The 21,039-nt window shown below is 34.2% G+C and overlaps 2 protein-coding genes across 3 annotated transcripts; one reads left to right on the top strand and one right to left on the bottom strand.

Annotated features, from left to right (window-relative positions):
• Positions 1-337: 337 nt before the first annotated feature.
• On the top strand, positions 338-18,943 carry LOC129760584 (ecdysone 20-monooxygenase). Of its 2 annotated transcripts, none has more exons than XM_055758240.1 (8): positions 338-769; positions 9,083-9,569; positions 9,638-9,828; positions 17,416-17,617; positions 17,682-17,847; positions 17,912-18,148; positions 18,207-18,431; positions 18,492-18,943. In XM_055758240.1, the coding sequence occupies exons 2-8, from the start codon at positions 9,109-9,111 to the stop codon at positions 18,600-18,602; spliced, it is 1,593 nt and encodes a 530-aa protein (XP_055614215.1). In that variant the 5' UTR covers positions 338-769; positions 9,083-9,108; the 3' UTR covers positions 18,603-18,943. The 2 variants fall into 2 exon arrangements, with proteins under 2 accessions (XP_055614215.1, XP_055614217.1); XM_055758242.1 differs by having other exon boundaries at positions 356-461.
• A 163-nt stretch (positions 18,944-19,106) lies between these two features.
• On the bottom strand, positions 19,107-21,036 carry LOC129760585 (kinesin-like protein KIF3A; the record flags this gene model as incomplete). Its single annotated transcript, XM_055758243.1, has 3 exons — positions 19,107-19,899; positions 19,958-20,375; positions 20,444-21,036. Coding segments are annotated over 3 exons (1,269 nt in total), but the record flags the coding sequence as incomplete, so codon positions are not given.
• Positions 21,037-21,039: the final 3 nt, after the last annotated feature.

The following is a 21,039-nucleotide window of genomic DNA, read 5'->3' as shown; positions in this document are numbered from 1 at the left end:
GGTTTCAACCGTTATTTAAAGTAAACGGTGTAGTATTCAACACGTGCTTACTTTCGCCCCATGACGATGGCAAACGTTACCATAGAAGAGGAATGTGGTGGAGGTGAGAGAAGATTGTGTGATTCTTGTACATGTACGATTCATCGCCCATCATTCGACCCGGGCTGCCCATCTTTGCTGCCTCCGGTTATGGCGTGAAGATCGTTTTTGCTGCGCTCCCGGCATTCCCACCGGGCCACTTTCTTGAGTAATTTATTATACGTATTGTGGAATGATGAGAAGCTTCCGAATGAAAGTGCAAGTGTAATCGCGAGATAGAAAATGAAATTATTACGTTTTCCCACAGCTGATTTTGTGCTGCCGACGACGACGACAACGATGTTGCCGTGCTTGTTGTGTACTGATAGCCGGTATTAGCTGATAAAAGGCGCGTGTGATCACTTTGGGTGCATCCTACAACGGTAACCGATATGTCAAACACGTTTCGACACGTTTACGCAATCGGCTTTTGTGACTGTGATCTTGCTATTTTGGGCTCATGTTTGTTTACCTATAGTTTTACGCTGGATGGAGAAGCGAAAACATTCTGGCTGGATATACCTTTTCAAACGTTTTGTTTTTTTAAAGATAAATATTTAGTTTAGTGTACATTAAACAAGAAAAGTGTACTGCGATAAGAAAGTTAAATAGAACCGGTGAAATTTTGACTACACAATTGAAGATAAGTGAATCAACTGATATCGTCGTGATTCCATATTGCAAGTTGTACGTAAGTATTATTTCCAGTCAAGTGTTTTGTGAACCTTATAAACACTTTTGCCTGTTGAGGAAGAATTTGGAAGCTATTTTATGTGATTCATAATTATTGGAATGACTTAAATTCACATTCTCAAAGTTACTAACGTGTTGTGGTTTCTTTTGGGCCCGTTTGACAAATTAACGCTACTATAGGAGCTGCAGCATTATTTTCTAATTCACTGATGATTTGATGTTTCTGAGAAATGAGAAACAAAACGAAAGCTTTTGGGAACGAAAAACAGTTATTTCGAGAATGTTAATGTATACTTGAAAACTTTTCCAAGACGTCCTACTTTAGTAAACTTGACCTACCTTTTGACCATTAGCCCTTCCATCCTACTTTTGACCCTAAAGTTCCTATTTTTTCGTATGTTGTTACGAGAGGTATAGGTATTTCGACTTCGATTTTAATAAACAAAATGTTGTAAGACTGAGAACACAGGGTTATGGAAAATTCTTCGTTTCATCGATTTTTTCTTGTCATATTTTCTAAGGACCAGCCAAAATTGTTTAAACACCTGCTGCTAATATTCCTTATGATAGGCTTACCAGATACTTCCAAAAAAAGCGGGACATTTCGCGAAAAAAAGCGGGACATCGCAAAAAAAGCAGGACATTTTAGAAACTCTTAAAACCTTATTTTTATGACCATTCCTATTCATATGTGTTTTTCCTTCAGCTAAAATAGTTCATAGAAAGTAATAAAATATAGATAAATGAAATTTGTTTAAGAAATCAAATTCTCAAGAAAACTTCCATCTTTGTAAACTGCGAACCCTTGAGTCGAAAAATGTTGTAGTTCAAAGTAATTTAAAATCTGAAGTTTGAAGAAAGCTTTTATATTTTTAAACAGCCGTTTTTGATCATCTACCAAGTTCATTTATTTGAACTCGTCGATTCATTCATTGATTGATTGAACAATGTTTTTTTTTCGCTCGGTAGTCCTGTTCTATTTTATCCGGAATTTGACTTTATAAGCTTTTTATTCAAGGGATTCTGCTAGGGTTCCGGAAAAACATCTGAAAAATATTTTCTTCATTGATTCACTTTATTTCCAAAACTGAACTAAACTTAATAAAACTTAAATTGAGTTATTATATTTATTTTACTTCCAAAAATGATTTTTTGAGCATGTTTTATCCAAATTATCAGGAACAATTTTTAGAAAGGCTAAAATAAGATTTAAAATATGCTTCTGTGTTTTGATGTTAAAAAAATATTTTCAAATATATTGTTTCTTTTATTTATAATAAAATAATTCCAAATTCGCCCGGATATTGGGTGAAAAATTTGGAATCAGATGTCCGGATTTTGCCAGGTTTCCAGATTAAATTTTCCGGATTATAATTTTTTTTCGCATCCAAAAACGATTTTTTTGGCAAGTTTATTTTCAATAATAAAAAAATTTGGAATCAGATGTCCGGATTTTGCCAGGTTTCCAGATTAAATTTTCCGGATTATAATTTTTTTTCGCATCCAAAAACGATTTTTTTGGCAAGTTTATTTTCAATAATCATGAACAGTTTTCCGGAAGTCTAAAGTACGATTTAAAATCTGCTTATGTGTTTTGATTTGAAAAAATATTTTCGAATGTATTGTTTTTTGATTTTTAATTCAATAATTCCGTGGTTTTGACCAAATTTGCAAACATTATTGGTTAAAAATTTTGAAATCCGATGCCCGGATAATGCCAGGGCTTAAGATAAAATTGAATGGATTCACCCGGTCCTGATATGTCTGGAAAATATTTTGACAACCATGAATGGTATGAACTGAACGAGTAATTTAATCTTATCTTTTTTAAACTTTGCAAATTTGCTGCTAATTTTGAGGAAAACACTCAAAAAATATCATATTTGAATAATCTTCGGTGTTGAACTAATGAATTTAAATTTAGGCTAAATTTAGATCTTTCCAGTGTAAGTCAGTGAAACTTCATAAAAGTGTTACCTTTTTAATTTTTACAACCTTATTGTTGAATATCATGTACTCTTAGTAAGAACATTTCTAAATTTCAAAATCATAAATGGATAAAAGAAGATTAGAAAAAAATCACAGGAGTTGATCGAGGAGGAATTTTATAAGAATCGTTTTCATCAAGCACGGAAGTAATAGAATCGGAGAGTGATGAGTCTACCACATGTCTCGCTTTTGCAGGACGGATGGCAACCCTATTATATCACCTATTTCTTACTAAGTTAATTCAATTCATAAAGGCGCAACTTATTTTAGCCATTGAAAGTCTGAATACTCAAGCTTTGTGTTTATTTTGCAAGAATATACTCAAGTCGTTCATCATTCAAAATTGAAAACGATAGCTGAACTCAAACTCTAGCATAGTTTTGCGATGTCGTGAAAAGTCAGGGATTGGTGGGTTCATAATATGCAAATCTTTCGAAAATAACAACATTTACTTACAAAAAACAATGAAGTTCGAATACTTGATCATTGTAAAAATGCTTTTTTATAAAAGCACTAATAAACTAAAGATATGCTTGATAAAAAAGGAGACCATGAGAAAAATAACCATTACATTCATTAAACGAAAATACTGAGAATGTTAACTTTTTTTAATACACGTTCGTACCAGATTTTTTTTTAAATTAGGTAGGTACTCTTTAATTTACGAAATTAATCATTTATCAATATTTCATATAAAAATTTTGGGAAATCTGCATGTAACTCAAAAAAAATCAGTTCTAAATCGAGAATATGTTCTGTTGTCCTTGTTTTGATCTAAAAAAGCTCAGCATTTTGATGATTTGTCCTACTAAATGTCCTTATTTTCCATATTTTATTCTGTTTATCCTATTTCCATATCAATTTGGATATCTCGGTCGAAAACTCAGCGGGCACAATTCATGACCTGACCCCAAGAATGTGTGTTTAGTTATTGAAAATACAAGTTCTCGGTAAAACAAGTATCTAATTAATGATTTTATCTTCAAAATTTGATTGGTGAACGTGGGTCTACAGCTGTTATAATTATTTGTTCTCTATTTTCAAAGTAACAAATTTGGTACTCCTGTAAAAATTTGCAACAGTTTGACGACATTTTATTCCTTTTATGAAAATTTATTAATTTTAAGTTAATGATGGCGAACATTTCTTCATATCTTAATCTTTAATAAGAAAATTCAACATTCAGACATATTTTCCTGAATTGATACTTGGAAATTAAAGTTTTGAGTTTAATTAGCTCTAAAAAAATATGTGTGATTCGCAGCCTCTTAGCACTTAAATTGCTTTGACTTTAAAGGACTCTTTTTTTCACTTTTTTTTTGAAGATTGTTCTGTAAAACCTCTCACGGTGTCTCTGATAAGGCAAATTAAATTTATCGAATATTAGCATTAGCATTTTTGAAGACTTTTTTTAACCATTTAAATGTTTTTGTTTAGACAAAATCATAGGTACTAACAACTGTTAAACACTTGTCTTACCTTTAGCGGTGTTCTAACTCCATAATATGCCAATAACATAGTTTAATAGGAAAATTCCCTAGCTACAAGTTAAGGTTTTACACAAAATTGATCAGGATTATCTAAAGTAAAATGCATGGCGTTTTTTATGAAAAAATCGTGGCTCCTCCTTTACTTGAAAATTTACTCATTCTATGCTTTGTAATATCTAAGCAAATTGATGTAGTAAACTCCATATATTAAGCATTAAGCGAAGCCACTGAAATAAATTCTGTTCATGACATGATCAGCTCTGAGGAGTGGTGTTATATTTTGTTATCATGAAAATAAGATTATGGTATTCCGGGAAAAAAACATAAATACATAAATTTTCATACAAATAGTTGCAGTGTTCCTTATCTAATACTTCCAGATAACAACCCTCGTTTATAGTTTTATCTAGAAAATTTGAAGAACACAGATTTTCGTTAATTTAAACAAACGCAAAACTTAAAAAAAAACAAATTAAAACTTGGCAAAAAAATCTGTTGAGTCAATCAACTAAAAGTGAATTTAGAAAATATTTTCAATACCTAATTTTATTGAAATAAACATCTGAAAAATTGTTGAGATCTAAGTTCCCCTTCTTCTATTTGATAAAAAACTTCAATTAAAGACATTATGTTCTATCAGGGCCGTAGTAAGGAAGAACTGCCTCACAGGGGGGGGGGGTTTGGTGACAAAATTTTTCCAAGAATATTTTTGCTTGCAAAGTGGGGGGGGGGGGGGGGTAGGGTCTAACGGGTTAAAAAAAACACCATTTTCACGATTTTTTTTCTAGAGCTATCGTTCAAACAAATGTATTCAATTTTTTTGCATTATACAAAGCATTGTTAAAAGAACATTTAGTATTTTTTTTCGTAGAAAAATATTGAAAAATGCCTTTTAGAAAACAGGATTTGCGGTGGACACTGTATCTCAGCACAGAATCATCTGAAGTCAAAAATTCAGAGCAAAATATTTTTAATAGATGTTTTTCTGGACCCCAACGTCTTTATTTAACTTAAATTTTTTTTATGAAATTTGTGTGGTTGTTTGAAGTAAAAACTACGATTTTTCACGAAAAAATCCGCCATTTTTGATCTGGAAAATCTCCCCAAAGTAAAAAAAAAAAGGAAAACGTTGGGGTCTGGTATTTTATATGTAGAAAATATGTTCCAAATTTGAAAAGAATCGGATAAGTAGTTTTCAAATGACGATGTCCACGGACTTTAAAAATGTGCTTTCGAGAAAAACGCGTTTGAAGTTTCTGCTCTTGCTTTCTTGCAGTATCAGATAGGAGGAGATAAAGGCCTATTATTTCTACAGTTTTGCTTCAATTGACTTGAAAATTTGACACAACATTCTTGAAATGTTTTACAATAAGAAAATAAAAAAATAAAAAAATCGATTTTTTGAAAGTGTTAGACCCTACCCCCCCCCCCCCTTAAAAAACAAATTTTCTCCTAAATTTTCAATAAAAGCGAGAGAATTTTTTCATGATAAAATGCTCTCTACTTCAGATTATTCAGGTCGAATATATATAACAGATTGACTTTTTTTATGTCGATGAACCTTTATGAAAATTTAATCACCCTTGAAAGGCGTCAGGATACTATTTCTGGCCATGGTACAGTCAGCGATGAGAAGTTTTATTTGATTATTTCATATGAAATTTTTACGACATTACCTACTACTCTTTTCTTTCAAATTTTATTACTTTTATGTCTGTAACGTAAAGTTGTAAAGTCTGTAAATTTGTAGCCAGGGAATTTTTCTATTAGATCTTACCCAGCTTACATGAAATCATAATAGAAATGATAATCCAAATCGAATATTAAGACATTTTCGAAAACCATCGTAAACAAGTTGGTATTGAGTGATTTTCTATCATTCATTTACGACAAGCTTTGCCCAAAAAAGTTGAATCGGATAGCAGTTTAGTCAATTCGTAAATATGTCGCCAAATAGTTTAGAATATGCTAATTCGACATTTACGATTTGAGTGAACTGATTTACGATGAATGGGCGATCCTTCCTTCTTTCTTTCTTTGACCGGTTCGTGAACAGAAAATCTTACATATAGAGCTATAGCGCGAATAATATCAACTGATGAGTTGGCATCGTGGCAAGATACCGGACAGCCACCAACTCGGAGGACTGGAGTTCAATTCGAGGTCGGGGAAAATTCTTTTTTTTTCGTTTTACTCAAATTACTTAAAATCGTATATTTTGCTTATTTTGGGGAAATCGAATCGTTAATATCTTGTCATTGTAGATATATCGCCTCCACTTTTGTAGCTATATGCTATTTTAGTAATTTTAATAACATATGAGGTTGGAATAACGCTAAAGGTAAGACAAGCGTTTTAACAGTGTTAAGTATGATTTTGCCTCCGAATAAACTGTTAACTTGATAAAAAAAATCTTAAAACAAAAATTCTGACCCCACGATGGATTATTTCAAATTTGGACTCAAATTAAAGGGAAAAGTCCCAACTCTAGAATGGTGCAAAAATTAGCAATACTTATTAGCTAAGCTTTGCTTGATTGACTACTCACATACACATATGATTGAGCCCGAAATGCTGTATTATCAATTTTCACAAAATAATATGCATTGCAAACATTTTTATTGTTAATGAATGATATCATTTTTGTCCCTTTTTAACAATGAATGCATTTCGAAAACCATGATCGTAGGCTTAGCTCAGTAGAACGAATTCCTCATCGCCAATGGTTGCTACTCTGTGATTGACCGAGGACATCAATTTTGCTCAAAGGTCACAAGAATGATGCTTGTGGTTTCTCATTCTCATTTTACAAAACTGATGCTCTCTCTTTTAGCATCAATAACGGCGCCGGCCACGTCCTAGTAGTCAATAGATAGATTAAAAAAGAGAGAAAAGGGATGAAAGAACTAATTTGTACATTAGGACCAAAGTCACCTCTGCATCCTAGCATCTTTCTAGGGATGTATAAAAGGATATGATCAGGAGACACTGGTGCAAAAATTAGAAATTCTAATTTTGGGAAAATAATTTTTCAAGATGCCTTGAAACAAAAAAATCCTAATAACTAAACTATAACTTTACGATTTTAATGGACAATATCTTTCCCAACTTAAAAATGTGGTTATTTGTCATGATGATATTTTTTTCAAATGCACACAATTCTATGCAAATGAACAAATAATCACTACATTTAACATAACATGCCAATTCAACAACGTTCGCATTGATTTAAGAAAAAATATTATCGAATAGTGTATGGTTTAATTTGACGACCCCCTTTAAAATGCAACTTCTTCAAATAGGATAGCATTTTAACTGCTTATAAGCTTTCGAATTAAGCTTCTACACCAAATATCAGATCCCTAGCCCACATGGTAGCTGAGCCTTTCAAGTACTTATTAGATGTGCAACCATTAGAAAACTTTACATCCCATTTACGTGTGCAACTATTAGACACATACAATCTACTCTAACCTGTTTTTGAAGAATTTTTGGAGCTCGTTGACATATCCTGTATGAGAACAATCTTCAAAATTTGAGCAAATTCGGTTGAAACTTAAAATTTAAAACAGCATAAAAACTAAAATCAATCCATATGAAATCAAGAAAATCTGAAAATTTTTAATAACTGATTATTACATTTTAGTTCCAAGAAATTAAAACTCACTCATGAAAAAAAAGAGTACAAAATCTCCACTGAGAACTGAAATCAGTCATCATAAAAAAATGAAATTAAAAAAAAATATTAAAAAAAGGTTTTAAGAACCACAATTTAAATTTGCATAAATTTAATATTATTAAATAAATATTTTTCTATAAATTTAAAATTGGAGGTATCAAAAGAAGGTCATAAATTAACGAGTGAGACCTCATCCAACATCACCATCAATGAATCAAACATTCTTTAATCTTCTTAAAATATCCGATTTCAAAGGAAAAGGCGAAAAAAAGTACAAATCCCAAATAAAATGTCAAAAAGCTCCGCTTTCAGAAACCAATTGTGTTAGATGAATCGTTTGTTTCGCAACTTCTATCGTCTAGAACAGGTTCTGCTGACAAAGATGGGCTAAAAACTTGATTGCAGCTATTCTAGGGTTTTAATTTTTTTTTTTCATTGTTGGAACCGCATTTGGGCTAGCGGCAAGAAATCATCTTGACTCGCAATATTTCACAGGATTGAACGACGTTCAACAGAAAAAAAAAAATGTCAAAATTCTGAGAAAGACACACCATGCAAAAGGATCTCAGAACAGTCGTCTGCAATAGACAACCTTGCTCAGAAAAAAAATCCGTTTGTTTTCGTTCCGGTTTTTAACATCTTAATATAGTAATAAGCTAAAGTTGATATATTGAATTTTGTAACTTTCTGTCACATGTTCTTTCCATATTTGTGCTGTTTAATTAATGTTTAATCTTGTTTCGCATCATTTTCGAACTTGCTTCGGAAAAAGTCAGGATATGTTTCGCCATAACATAATTATTCAGTGTATCATGCTGCGCTGAAGATCTGCGTTAAAAATAAAATCTTTTAATGATCGGTGTAAAATAAATCTTTCTTCTAAACTTCTACTAATGCCTCATTTGGTCTCAATTTGTTCGCTTCATTGATAAAAACTTTTCAAAAAAAAAAAAACTTCATAATTAATGAATGTTTACAAGTCATATTAGAAAATAAAGTATAACCTACCTTTCAATTTTCCCGCCAAATCCGGTACAACGTGGTTCGAACAGCTTCGGCCACCCACAGTTAGCTGTAAATAAAACGCCTAAACTTATGCAGACATTTCTAAGTTTCTTATAGCGTGCATTTTCGTTTTCCATTTCATTCACAGATATTTTCACATCACCAGACCAGACGATGTCGATAGCTATCATACTGTTCTACGTATTCGTTACCGCGTGTATGCTGCTTTCCTACAATCCCAAACCTCGTAAGATACTAGAAGCAATCAAAGGTTTCCTGGTGCATCTCGGTCACACAAATGAAAAGCCACGAACTCCAAGACCGGACCAAGTGGGAAGAGTGTGGGACATTCCGGGACCTAAACGGCTTCCGCTGATCGGTACCAAATGGACCTACATGACCGGTCGTTATAAACTCAACAAACAACATGAGGCGTTTGCTGATCTGAACCGACGATATGGGAAAATTGTGCTAGAACAGGATCAGGTTCCTGTAGTTCATCTGTTTGACCGAGAGGATATGGAGAAGGTGCTAAGGTTTCCTAGTAAATATCCGTTTCGTCCACCGACAGAGATCATTGCAGCTTATCGCCAAAGCCGACCGGATCGTTTTGCCAGCGTGGGGATCGTTAATTTGTACGGTTCAAATGTGATAACGAAAATTATCAGCTTTTGGTGAGGCTGTATTTTTTTCTCTCTTTTAGGCAAGGGCCACAATGGCATGATCACCGAGTGAAGCTTACTTCTGCCATAATGTCAAGAAAAATACTACAAGCATTCCTTCCAACGATGAACCAAATCTGTGATGAGTTTGTGGAACTGATTCGCAACAAACGCGATGCCAATGGTGATATCAGGGATTTCCAGGATTATACGAATACCTTTGCGTTGGAATGTGAGTACTGATTTTTCTAAAAAAAAATTGTAATCATAATCTTTTAAATGAAGAGTTAATCACCGTAAGTTTATTTTATGAAATTATTTTATCGGCTATATCGGTGAAATTTTATATTTTTTGAGAAAGGATATTGAAGAATTGAAAGATTATAGACGGATATCAGATAAGAATAAGGTGCAAGATGTTGAAAATGAGCGGAAGGGTAATTTTATTTGTACATTTTTCTATCGATAAATGTGTCTCGGTTGTATTTGGAGCTTTTCTGAGCGATCAAATTTCATCTTTTTGTTCGTTCGCACTGCGAATTTTCAACTTGTGGGGCGAACCACGCTAGGCCTACTATTGTGTGGTCGTAGCTACAATTCTATCTGTATTGTATCTACCACTGCAAGGTAGTAAGCCCATGAGGAACAAAAAGATGAAATGTGATGAAAAGTTTTTCAAGTTAAAATTACCCTTCCACTCATTTAAAAATCTTTCACCTTATTCTAATTTTCTATCCGTCTATAATCTTTCAATTCTTAAATATTCTTTCTCAAAGAACATAATGTCATAGAATCATAATCAAAATCAAATTGTTAACGTTCTGTATTCGAATATTTTGTCCATAACCTCTGAGGTTTTAGATTTGAAATTTAAAAACTAATTTGTTTTGAATAAAATCAATTAGTGGTAACTGATAACCTAACAATAGAACAAAAACTGATTTTGAATCGATTTTTTTTATATTCCATACAATCCGGAATTCATATTTTACTGTCATGTAATATATTCAGAGATAAGTACAATGCGTTAAAAAGGAATTTTGCAATTTTGAGAAAATTCATTATATAAAGTTATAACTATTTCTGTCATCACCGATAGACGTTTTTGTGTGTTTAATATTAAAGATTTCTATTTGTTCAACCAGTTAAACTAGAGTTGCCATCCGTTCCGCAAAAGCGGGACATGTCCCGCTTTTCTAGAAAATGTTCCGCCGTCCCGCTTTTTTTCTCAAAATGTCTCGCTTTTTTCTGAGAAAACTTTTGTGGTAAACTCAACCCTCTCCGATTCATCCACTTCAAAATAGTTGGTACGTGCTTGATGAAAACGCTTCTTATAAAATCTCTCCTCGATCAATTTCAACTCCTGTAATTTTTTTCTATTCTTCTTTTATTCATCTTTGATTTACACATTAGAAATACTCTTTCTTAAAGATTATGGCATTTATCGATAAGGGTAAAAAAGCCTCAATTTAAATTCATTGGTTCAGCACAGAAAATCATTCAAATAAAATTTTCATTTTGATTTTTTTTCTCAAAATTATCGGCATTTTTTCAAACTTTATAATAAGACAAGATTAAATAACTTGTTTAATTCTGAGCATTTGAGGTTGCCACACATTTTGTCCAGACATATCCGGACAGGACGAATGTGGGCAAATTTATTTAAAAAAAAACCTGACAAAATCCAGGCATTGGATTTTAAAATTTTCAGCTCAAAATCCAGGCAATATCAGGGCAAAATTGATCGAAACCGTGTTGTTATTCAATAAAAATCAAAAGAAATACACTTGAAAATATATTTTTTCATCAATGTCATAATTTTTTATAATTTTTAAGATGAAACTTACTAGAAAAAAAATTTTTTTTGACGCAAAAATAAGAAAAAAATCTTAATAACTCAATTTAATTTTGTTTTGTTTAACTTGAGAAATAAAGTGAATAAATCTGTGCAAAATCCAGGCTTTTTTCTACGAAATCCAGACAACCAGGCTGGACCGAATTTTTCCTAAATTTTTTGTCAAATATCCGGCAAGTCCGGGTAAAACCTGAAAACCTTGCAAGCTTATCTTAGTATCACCACAACAATCTGGTTTAGTTAAGCATTCTTTGAGAACGTTCTAGCGATGTTAATGTTTTCGATTGAAGAAAATATTCTTTAAGCTGCTTCCAAATGATGATTGCCTCAGGTGTGTCTCCGGAATCCTAACAGAATCCCTTGAAGACTTAAGGAAAAAAAATCTAATTTCGGATAGAATAGAACAGGACTTCCAAGCGAAAAAAAAACATTTTCAATAAAAAAATGAAAGGATGGATGAGTTAAATTAAATAAACTTGGGGGATGATCAAAAGCGGCTATTGAAAAATTTAAAAACTATCTTCTTATTTCGGCTTTTAAATTACTCTGAACTTCCTACAACATTTTCGTTTTCAGTATTCGTAGTAAACAAAAATGGAAGTTTTCTTGAAAATTCAATTTTGTGAACATTTTTTTTTACTTTCTATGAACTATTTTTGCAGAAGAAAAATATACATATTCATAGCAATGGTCATAAAAATTAGGGTTTTTGGAAGTTTCTAAAATGCCCCCCTTTTTCGACGATGTCCTGTCGTGAAATGTCCCTTTTTTTTCTTAAAATATCTGGTAAGCGGGACTATAAAAATCGCTCACTCCTCGAAACGCACACGAAAATGCTTCGCCGCCGGGGCCGCCGGCTCGCTATTCGTTTGTGTTCAATACAATCACGAACAGCAACAAAAACGATTCTACGACGGCGGTTTCTATGTTGCTCGTATTGAAAAACATTCATGAGCGAGTCTGAGAAACGGGATCACGAGAGACTCGAATTTGCTTCATGAGAATTTTTATACCGAGCTTGCTGTCTGTTTAGGGAAGGAAGTACGCCAGTTCAGAAGAAAAAAGTAGGAAGAAAAAAAGAAAAAGGAATCTTTCGGCTCGTCCTTCTCAGAGACAAACCGTCCGTACCTACCGTCCGGGCACCGATCGTTTAAAGATTGGCTTGGCCTACACAAGTGCACACTGTTGCTGTTGATGTTATTGATGTTCCTTCAAGCTCGTAGCTTCAAAAAGTGACGCACATTCTTTCGTAGGAAGCAATAATAACAGCACTAGCAAGAAGTAAAGCAATTCTTTTGGCTCGGCATATTTGCCTGAAAAGAATAATAACATCACCAAATTGGATTGGATGTGCCGGCCGTATGCACACTGTTCTTCTTATTTTCCATTCTTTTTGGCCAACGCGTGTTTACAGCCAACACGGCTTGGCGTCATCTTTGTTGCTGTTCGTGTTTGTTCAAGCTCAAGCTTTGCAAAGGGACGAACATTTTTCCACGGGAAAGAATAATACCATTATTAACACGGCTCATGAGCGGGTTGGTAAAAAGTTTCATGAATCGGCTCGCTGCTATGCAATCGTCGGGTTGATGCTAGATTTTGTGTGCGGAGAAGGAAGCAAGGCAAAAAGGAATCAGGATCCTTGGTCGTGTTTTCGTTTTGGTCGGGCTTGATTCGTGAGAACAGGAGATTCTCGCTCACACCTCATTCGCGTTGAAGGGCATTTTTATGAGCAAAAATCGGAGCGATGCAGGCTCAGTCGCTCGTTTGAATGAGTTTTTCAATCCTTGGGTAAGCCTAAGTTAAACTGCATTATATTTAAACAATAGCTTATCGAGAATTCTTAAGGTTTTAAGTTCTTTTAAAATTTCTAGCGGTCTTGAAGAATGTTATTCATAGATTAAAGCCTTCATTTTAATATTTGATCATATCCAATGGTATTTTCAAATTTTGCAAATTTTTATATAAACAAAAGTCAACTTTTAAAAATTAACCTTTGAATCTCAAAAGCAACAAATGTTAGAAACAGAATTTAAGACTCAGTGTCACAGTAAATTTAAGACTAGTTTTTCACTAGCTCTAAAATTCATTGCACCTTGGAAAAAGATTTATTTGGTTGACTTGTGTTATGTATGAGGAGCAGGGTTGTCAATGTGCCTGATTTATTTAGGCCCATCCATCCGAGCCTCTGTTTTTCCTGATTTTTGATATGAGCCTTTTTTTCCTGCCTTTTTAATTTTCTCGGAAGACTTCATGTTTCAATACACAGAACGATGTGCATTTTAACCCTAAGCCGTCCTTAAGTGTCTATATGGATATAAGATTGGAAGGTTGAAATATGAAGCTTGAAAAAATGGTATTTGACTCCCAATGAATCCATGAATCGCTCCCTGAAGTCCTTGACAAAAAAAAACACCTTTTAGTGCTCTAAAGTTTCAATTTAACACTCTTCGCTTAAAATCGCTGAATCTCGCTTGTTTCTTATCCGTACAACTTGTACAATATTAAAAGCTGTGCAACATTTATAGTTTTTAGGAATTCTCACAAGCAAAGTACGTGGACCTTCATTGTTAATCAAGTTCAGCCAATATTCAAAACAAACTTTAGAGTACTTTTTTTTATTCGGTTTCAACTATTTCGGAAATTTGTAGTTGGTATGGAAAAAAACAACTACTTGTTGTGTTCTTCTCATTTTTCAACATAAAGTAGCTATCAGAGGGTTGCAAGTCTTGTTATACAGCTCAATAGTCCTTAGAAAAATCCCCGTAGTACAAAATCATCACATTGAGTAAAATCTATGTCTTCTCATGATGTGCTTATAGATCAGCAAGTATGTGGCATGATTTTCAAGCAGTGAGCCCGGGTTCAAGATATGGTGAGAACATTGTAATTGAAATGTGAGTAAGTACATAAGTATGAAATATGAATGAATAAAATCAAGCATTCAAATATGGAGAAATGAAAAAAGTTTTTTTTGTGATTCTTTGTAATGGTCATTAAAAGTGTTTTTTAAAGTTGTTTAGAAGTTGTTTAGCTGTGAACTTTTAGTTAACTTCAAAGTTCGTTTAACTACCTAAAATTTGAGCTGAAAAGAAGTCGTATTAGCATACTAGATTAAGCTGATCAAACTTGACAGAGGAATGTTATCCTAACTTTTGGTTGCCTGCCTAAATTTTTTCGTCTCTTCATGCTTGAATGCTTGATTTATTCAATCATATTTTTTTTATATATTTCACTTACTCACATTTCACTCTATAAATATAGTGATCATCATCATCAAACGGTTGAAGGAACTAGCTATATTTTAGGCTAATGTACTGGAAGACGTAGATGGGTTCTTTGTTTTTCTCCTTTCTATTTTTTTTAAATTTGGTTGATGGATACCATTTTTCATAAAGAAACATTTTTATAGATTGAGGTTCATCAATCTTTTTGCTATTACAGATTCCTAGAGCTGAATTTTTTTCTAACTTATTTATCACCTCTCTTGTAGCCATGATGAGGACGTTATTCATAAGAAATAGTGAATTTTATTGATTGCTTGAAAATATTTCCTCATTTTTGGAAGTTGTTTAGAGAAAAAATCCTCATCATGATGAATAGTTAATTTTCTTTTAGAAATGAACACACACATATAGGATCCCAGTGAAACTTCATGTTTCAATTAAAAATTCATCAAAATTTTTATGTCAAGTTTTGCTTAAAATTCGTGAAAAAATACAAACACACGCACAAACGAATGTACAGCTTAGTAAATCACCGAGTTGATAGATACCTATAAATGGGGGTCTAGATTTCATAATTTATGATATCACCATAAACAACAACTAAAACTTTTTGTAAAAAAACGAAAATTAGTCATCAATTCGGATTTTTCATCTAAGCCTCATTTATGCTAATTTTTCAATTCAAGGTTTCTTGAATCTTTGAAAAAAAATTGGCAATACTGTTAAGAAATGTATACGAAAAAAATTGCAAAACTTTGTTTTGTGAATAACTTTTTGATTCATAGATGGAAATTGACGAAATTTTCAGTGAATCAGCTAAAGTAATGTTATGTGTACATTAGAGTGCCCCAAATAACCCGACTTTCGAAAAAGTTATACGCTGCAGGCTAATATTGATCCTTGGCCTAGTACAAGATCTCATGCCAAATTTGGGCCAGATCGGATCACGTTTAGGGGTCGCTCAACGAGCCTGAAGTTTGTATGGGATTTTGAGACATTTTGTTCGGGTTAAACATGAAAAACCAGTTTTTCATCAATAACTTTGGTTCCCGTCGGCCGATTTCTTTTAAAAACGAGTTTTCTTAAAGCCTAAATTATGAAAAATATTTCATGCGAAGACTGCATTTCGATAAAAGTTAAGATAAAAAAGTTATAAGGCTTCAAAAATGGGCTTACTTTTTTAACGGTGGTATTCAGCACTGTTAATGAGGCGTCAATTTGCTCGACCGCCTCGACTCATTAACAGTGATGAATACCATTCTTAAAAAAGTTCAACCATTTTTGAAGCCTTATAACTTTTTTATCTTAACTCTAATTGAAATCCAGTTTTCGGATGAAATATTTTTCATAATTTAGGCTTTTAGAAAACCCGTTTTTGAAAGAAATCGGCCGACGGGAACCAAAGTTATTGATGAAAAACTGGTTTTTCATGTTTAACCCGAACAAAATGTCTCAAAATCCCATACAAACTTCAGGCTCGTTGAGCGACCCCTAAACGTGATCCGATCTGGCCCAAATTTGGCATGAGATCTTGTACTAGGCCTAGGATCAATTTTAACCTGCAGCGCATAACATTTCACAGGTTTTGAATTTCCCATACAAATTTGGGGCAGTCTAGTGTACATGTGCAATTTTTTGTGACGTTCTGTCAAGTGGTTTTCGAGACAGCGTTCAATCAAGAAGTTCTTCGACTTTAATTTTTGTGCACCTCGTTTGCCAGCTTCGAACGTCCAAGCGCGACTTGTCTACGAAAGTTACAGGCTGAAAACCTGCCAGGCGCCCGCTAAGGAGTTCGTTTTGCTGTCCAATATGAATTTTTTTTAAATATCTCCCCGCTAGCGGTCTGAATATTTTGCGCACGATTTGACCTTCGTATTTTGTCAATTTTTCCAGTGGGTAGTTTTTTACCTTTTGGAAATGAAGTTAGGTCTGTTTATGAGTCAGCTAGACAAACCAGCCAGAAAAACTTATGTATTTTTATCTCTCCCTATTGATATTTTCGGATTGCGCTTGATAAAACCTTTCTCATTCCTTAACCTTGTGGAATCAATCATCTTCACTTTTATTCCAATTTTGGCTAACTGTTGGATCCTCTCTTATGACCCCTTATACGATTTACCACATGAATTTTGGTCGATAGTTGATTTCCAGCTGTTTTTGGTCTCCTACTAGGACTGTTCTGGATTTTTTTCGATGATGCCTAAAAAATTTTGTCTATGAGCTTCTGTATTGGACGCTATCTCAAAAACCCACTTGGCAGATTGTCACCAAATTTTGCACACGTATACATTACATTACGAGCTTCCCTGAAAATTTAATCAATTTCCGTATTCATTAGTTATTCAGAAATCAAAGTCTTGCGCTACTATTTGATTCAATGGGTTTAATGAATTTGGAAAACATCGCTGACTAAATTTGGACTTTTTCAAACGTTAAAATGAATCTGAATCTGAATTTGGAATCTGATGATTTTGTAATGATAGGATAAGGATGTAAGCTATGGTTTAAGTAAATGCACAATTGCAAAAAAGACCACAAAAATAAATCTTAAATTTAACATTTGATTCTGAAATCTGAGTCTGAATTTTTATTTTCAGCACGCTTTACTTAACGAGGAGTTTACCTACTGTTTTCAGAGATAGTTAAATTAAATTAAATTAAATAGATCGCTAACATTATGTGTTTTATGAAATGTGAATCCGAAATCTGAATAATATGTTGTTGTCTGCTCTCTTTCCAGTCATATGCTGTTTTGTCCTGGGTCGTCGGATGGGCTTCCTGGCCAACGATAATCAAATCAACGAGAAATTTTTGAAACTGGCAACGGCTGTTAAATCGAACTTCGTATACATAAGCCGCAGCTATTACGAACTGAAGCTATGGAAGTACTTCCCAACAAAGCTGTACAGGGACTACGTGCGAGGAGAGGAAACAATTTATGAGTAATTTTGATGAATTATCTTGAAATTGATAATTGAAATTAAAGCCCATTATTTCTGCTTTCAGTATCATAGCCGAGATTGTTTCCGAAACCTTGGAACAGCAAGAGAATCTCAACTGCTCGGATGATGATGTTCGTGGAATATTCTTCAGTATCCTTCAAACAGAGAGTCTGGATAAGCGAGAGAAGATTACAGGAATCATTGATCTAATTCACGCTAGTATTGCAACTGTAAGTTAAAGGCTTTACTGTTTTCCATCAGAACGTATTGTCACACAAAATTTTATACTTACAGGTTTCCAACACGTTATGCTTCCTGCTATACAACCTTAGTCATCAGCCTGAAATGCAACGAAAAATAGCTGACGAATTTCCCAAAAGCCCGGAAATCATTACAAGTAATGATTTGTACAGTGCGTCATTCACAAAAGCCTGTATCAAGGAATCCTACAGAATATCACCTACCACACCGTGCTTGGCTCGGATTCTGGAACAAGAATTTGTGTTGTCAGGATATCGTCTGGATGCTGGGGTAAATTCACCCGCTTTAGCATAAAATGAAGAGATTATTCTCATCCTTAAAATTTCAGGTAGTGGTCCTGTGCCATACACAAATCGCGTGCCAAAGTGAAGACAACTTCAAGCAAGCCCATCGATTCCAACCGGAGCGGTGGCTTGAACAGACGGACGAGAATCAGAACGTTTACAAACTAGAAGAACCAGGTGCTTCTTTGGTGCTTCCATTCGGCATCGGACGAAGGATGTGTCCGGGAAGCAAGATCGTTGATATCGAGCTGACCATCGTGATAGCAAAGGTGATGTATTTCTAGAGCGCATGATAATCGATACAGTTGTAACTAATTTTGCCTTTCCAGATACTCCAACATTTCGAAATTGAATACCGCAGTGACCTCGATACGCAGTTTCAGTTCATGCTTGCACCGAAAACTCCAATTAGGATAAGTTTCAAAGATCGCAACAACTGAGATTCCAAAACGACTGATATTTTATACATTTGTTTCCTCCTAATCTATATTTTGTTAACTATTGTGATTATAACTACTGCAATTGACTACTGATTAATACCTAATCTGGCAAAAAAGAAGGGTACAAACATTGAAAATCATATTGATTCATTCTGATGCAGCAGATTGTTGATCTGTGTACTATGAACTGGTGAAATTAATTTTAAACATTCACAAAATAGCAAGTACGTAATGTAAGCAGTGACTGTAGCAAACGATGATATTTTGATATTAGGATAATTTATTGCATTTGTACATAACTGATGCTATTTTTCTTATTTCTTAAGAATAAATTGACATGTACGCCGTAAATCGTCCTGTTATGTTATTTCGATGACCAAAACTTTTATTGATTCTAAAACGCCTTATCGAGTGTACTGTTTTTTAAACAATTATATGTATGTTGAAATTTAACTACAATTGAACAGTTTCGAGTATTTTATCGGAATAAAAAAACACACGTGGTCATTTTCCAATGATTATTTTTATTGTAAGCATAAAGATTTTGTTCACTATCGAGTATTTGAGTTCGTAAGCCAAATGCCTGCACAAAACTAGACAAAGTTAATCTGCCCATTAGTGGATGCGGTGTGGAGATATTTTTTTTTCTTTGTGTTGTGACTAGGGAATATTGTAAAAAAAAACTAAGTGTGTTTGTGATGAAATCAGCCATCTTTTTTTCCGTTGTACCGTTGAACGCAATGTGCACAAAAATACAAATTATGTGTAAACTTTTCAAATCTGTACCGAAAACAAAACTTAAAGAATAATATATGAAACAAAAAACTTTGCAATAAGTAAGTAATATTTTTTCTACGTAGACTAGGAAAAATTGCACAAGAAATAATATCTTTGTTAACTTAAAATGTAAAGTTTAGTAGCGACACAGAATCAACGGCAAATTCACAACAAATGTGCACTTGATCAATATAAGAATCTAACATGAGCCAATACTTTGGACCTTGCAACTGTGCGTTTCTAGAGAATGATGCATTTGATTCTAATAATATTTTCGAGCCGTGGTTGGCCTCGCTATCCCCGAAGTACGAGGCCGTGCAGTTTTGGCTCGAATAGGTTCCGTGACCGAATCAGTATTATAGCTCAAGTACACGTGCGATAAATCTATCAAATCCGTTTCTTTCGTATTAACTTTAGGTTCGGCGACATTTTTACGCATATTGTTGCCTGTGTAGGCAACGCATTTCAACTGCCATTCTCCGATGTCCTCGTTCCAGTGGGTGAATTTTTCAATCATATTCTGAAAGCAAGCGATATTATTTACACTGATGTTGATTGACATTGAAAACATGACTCACCTGATATTCTTTGGGAATGTAAGAGTTGATAACTAGCTCACACAGTGCTAGTTCGCGAGATAGACTTCGAATATTTTCATATATTCCTTCTTTTTCACGTTGCTGCTCCTGCTGTTGGTCGGCTAGTTCGGATTTTATGCTCATTAGCATAGACATTACTCGCTGCAGCTTTTTGGTTTTTCCGACACATTCTTCCTGCAGCGAACTGTAGCGTTCTTCAATGTCAATGCGTTCAGCTTCAATTTTCTGCAGATTTTCTTTGAGCTCACGCTCTGTTTTTGTTCGTCTCTCTAGCTCATCAATCGACTTTTCCAGCAGAACTTCCTGGGCTTGAGCTTTCTCCAATAGATTTTCACCGCCAACCAAAATCTTATTTTCCAGAGAAGAGAGCTTGGCGCGCAGCTGGTCTTGCTCGGACCTGAATAATGGAATTTAAATATATAATTTTTAATTATTTTTATATGACGACAAAATATATATTCATACTTAGCCCGACAAATTTCTTCCTCGTTCTCCATTGCTTTCTTCTCCAGTAGCTCTTTTTCGGCATCTGCCTTTTCCTTGCGTTCTTTTGCCTTTTCTTTACGATGTTTTTCCTTCTTCTCCATTCGTTCCTGTTCTTTATCCTCGTCGGATTCAATATCATCGTCATCGTCCTCTTCCTCCTCGTCTTCATCAGTTCCCATTCCATTGATGAACACTCCCTCCTCGAGTTGACGCTTCAATTCCATTATTTCCTCCTGGAAGCGACGCAAAAGAGCATCCTTCGGTTCCTCATTGATGTGGGCCAAGTTCTGGATACTCTTGGCGCGACATGCGTAGCGTAGAGTTGAAATAGTCTCAACGTAGTTTGAATCGGCTGGGCTAACGCTTGCACACATGACTGTTTTACTGTTGCCGCCAAGTGAGTCTTGCAGCAAACGAGTCAATTTCGAATTACGATAAGGAATGTGAGTACTTTTGCCATCCACAAGGGCACTTATAACATTACCAAGTACCGAAAGTGACAGATTTATCTTAGTGGCTTCTTTCAATCGTAATCCCGACGATTGCGTTTTACTTTGCCTTTCTGATCCTGCCAA

Source organism: Uranotaenia lowii, unplaced genomic scaffold (genome assembly GCF_029784155.1).
Source record: "Uranotaenia lowii strain MFRU-FL unplaced genomic scaffold, ASM2978415v1 HiC_scaffold_669, whole genome shotgun sequence".
In the NCBI taxonomy this organism is placed as follows: Eukaryota; Metazoa; Arthropoda; class Insecta; order Diptera; family Culicidae; genus Uranotaenia; species Uranotaenia lowii.
The sequence above is the reverse complement of the archived record's forward strand: the minus strand, read 5'-3'. Positions and strand labels throughout refer to the sequence as shown.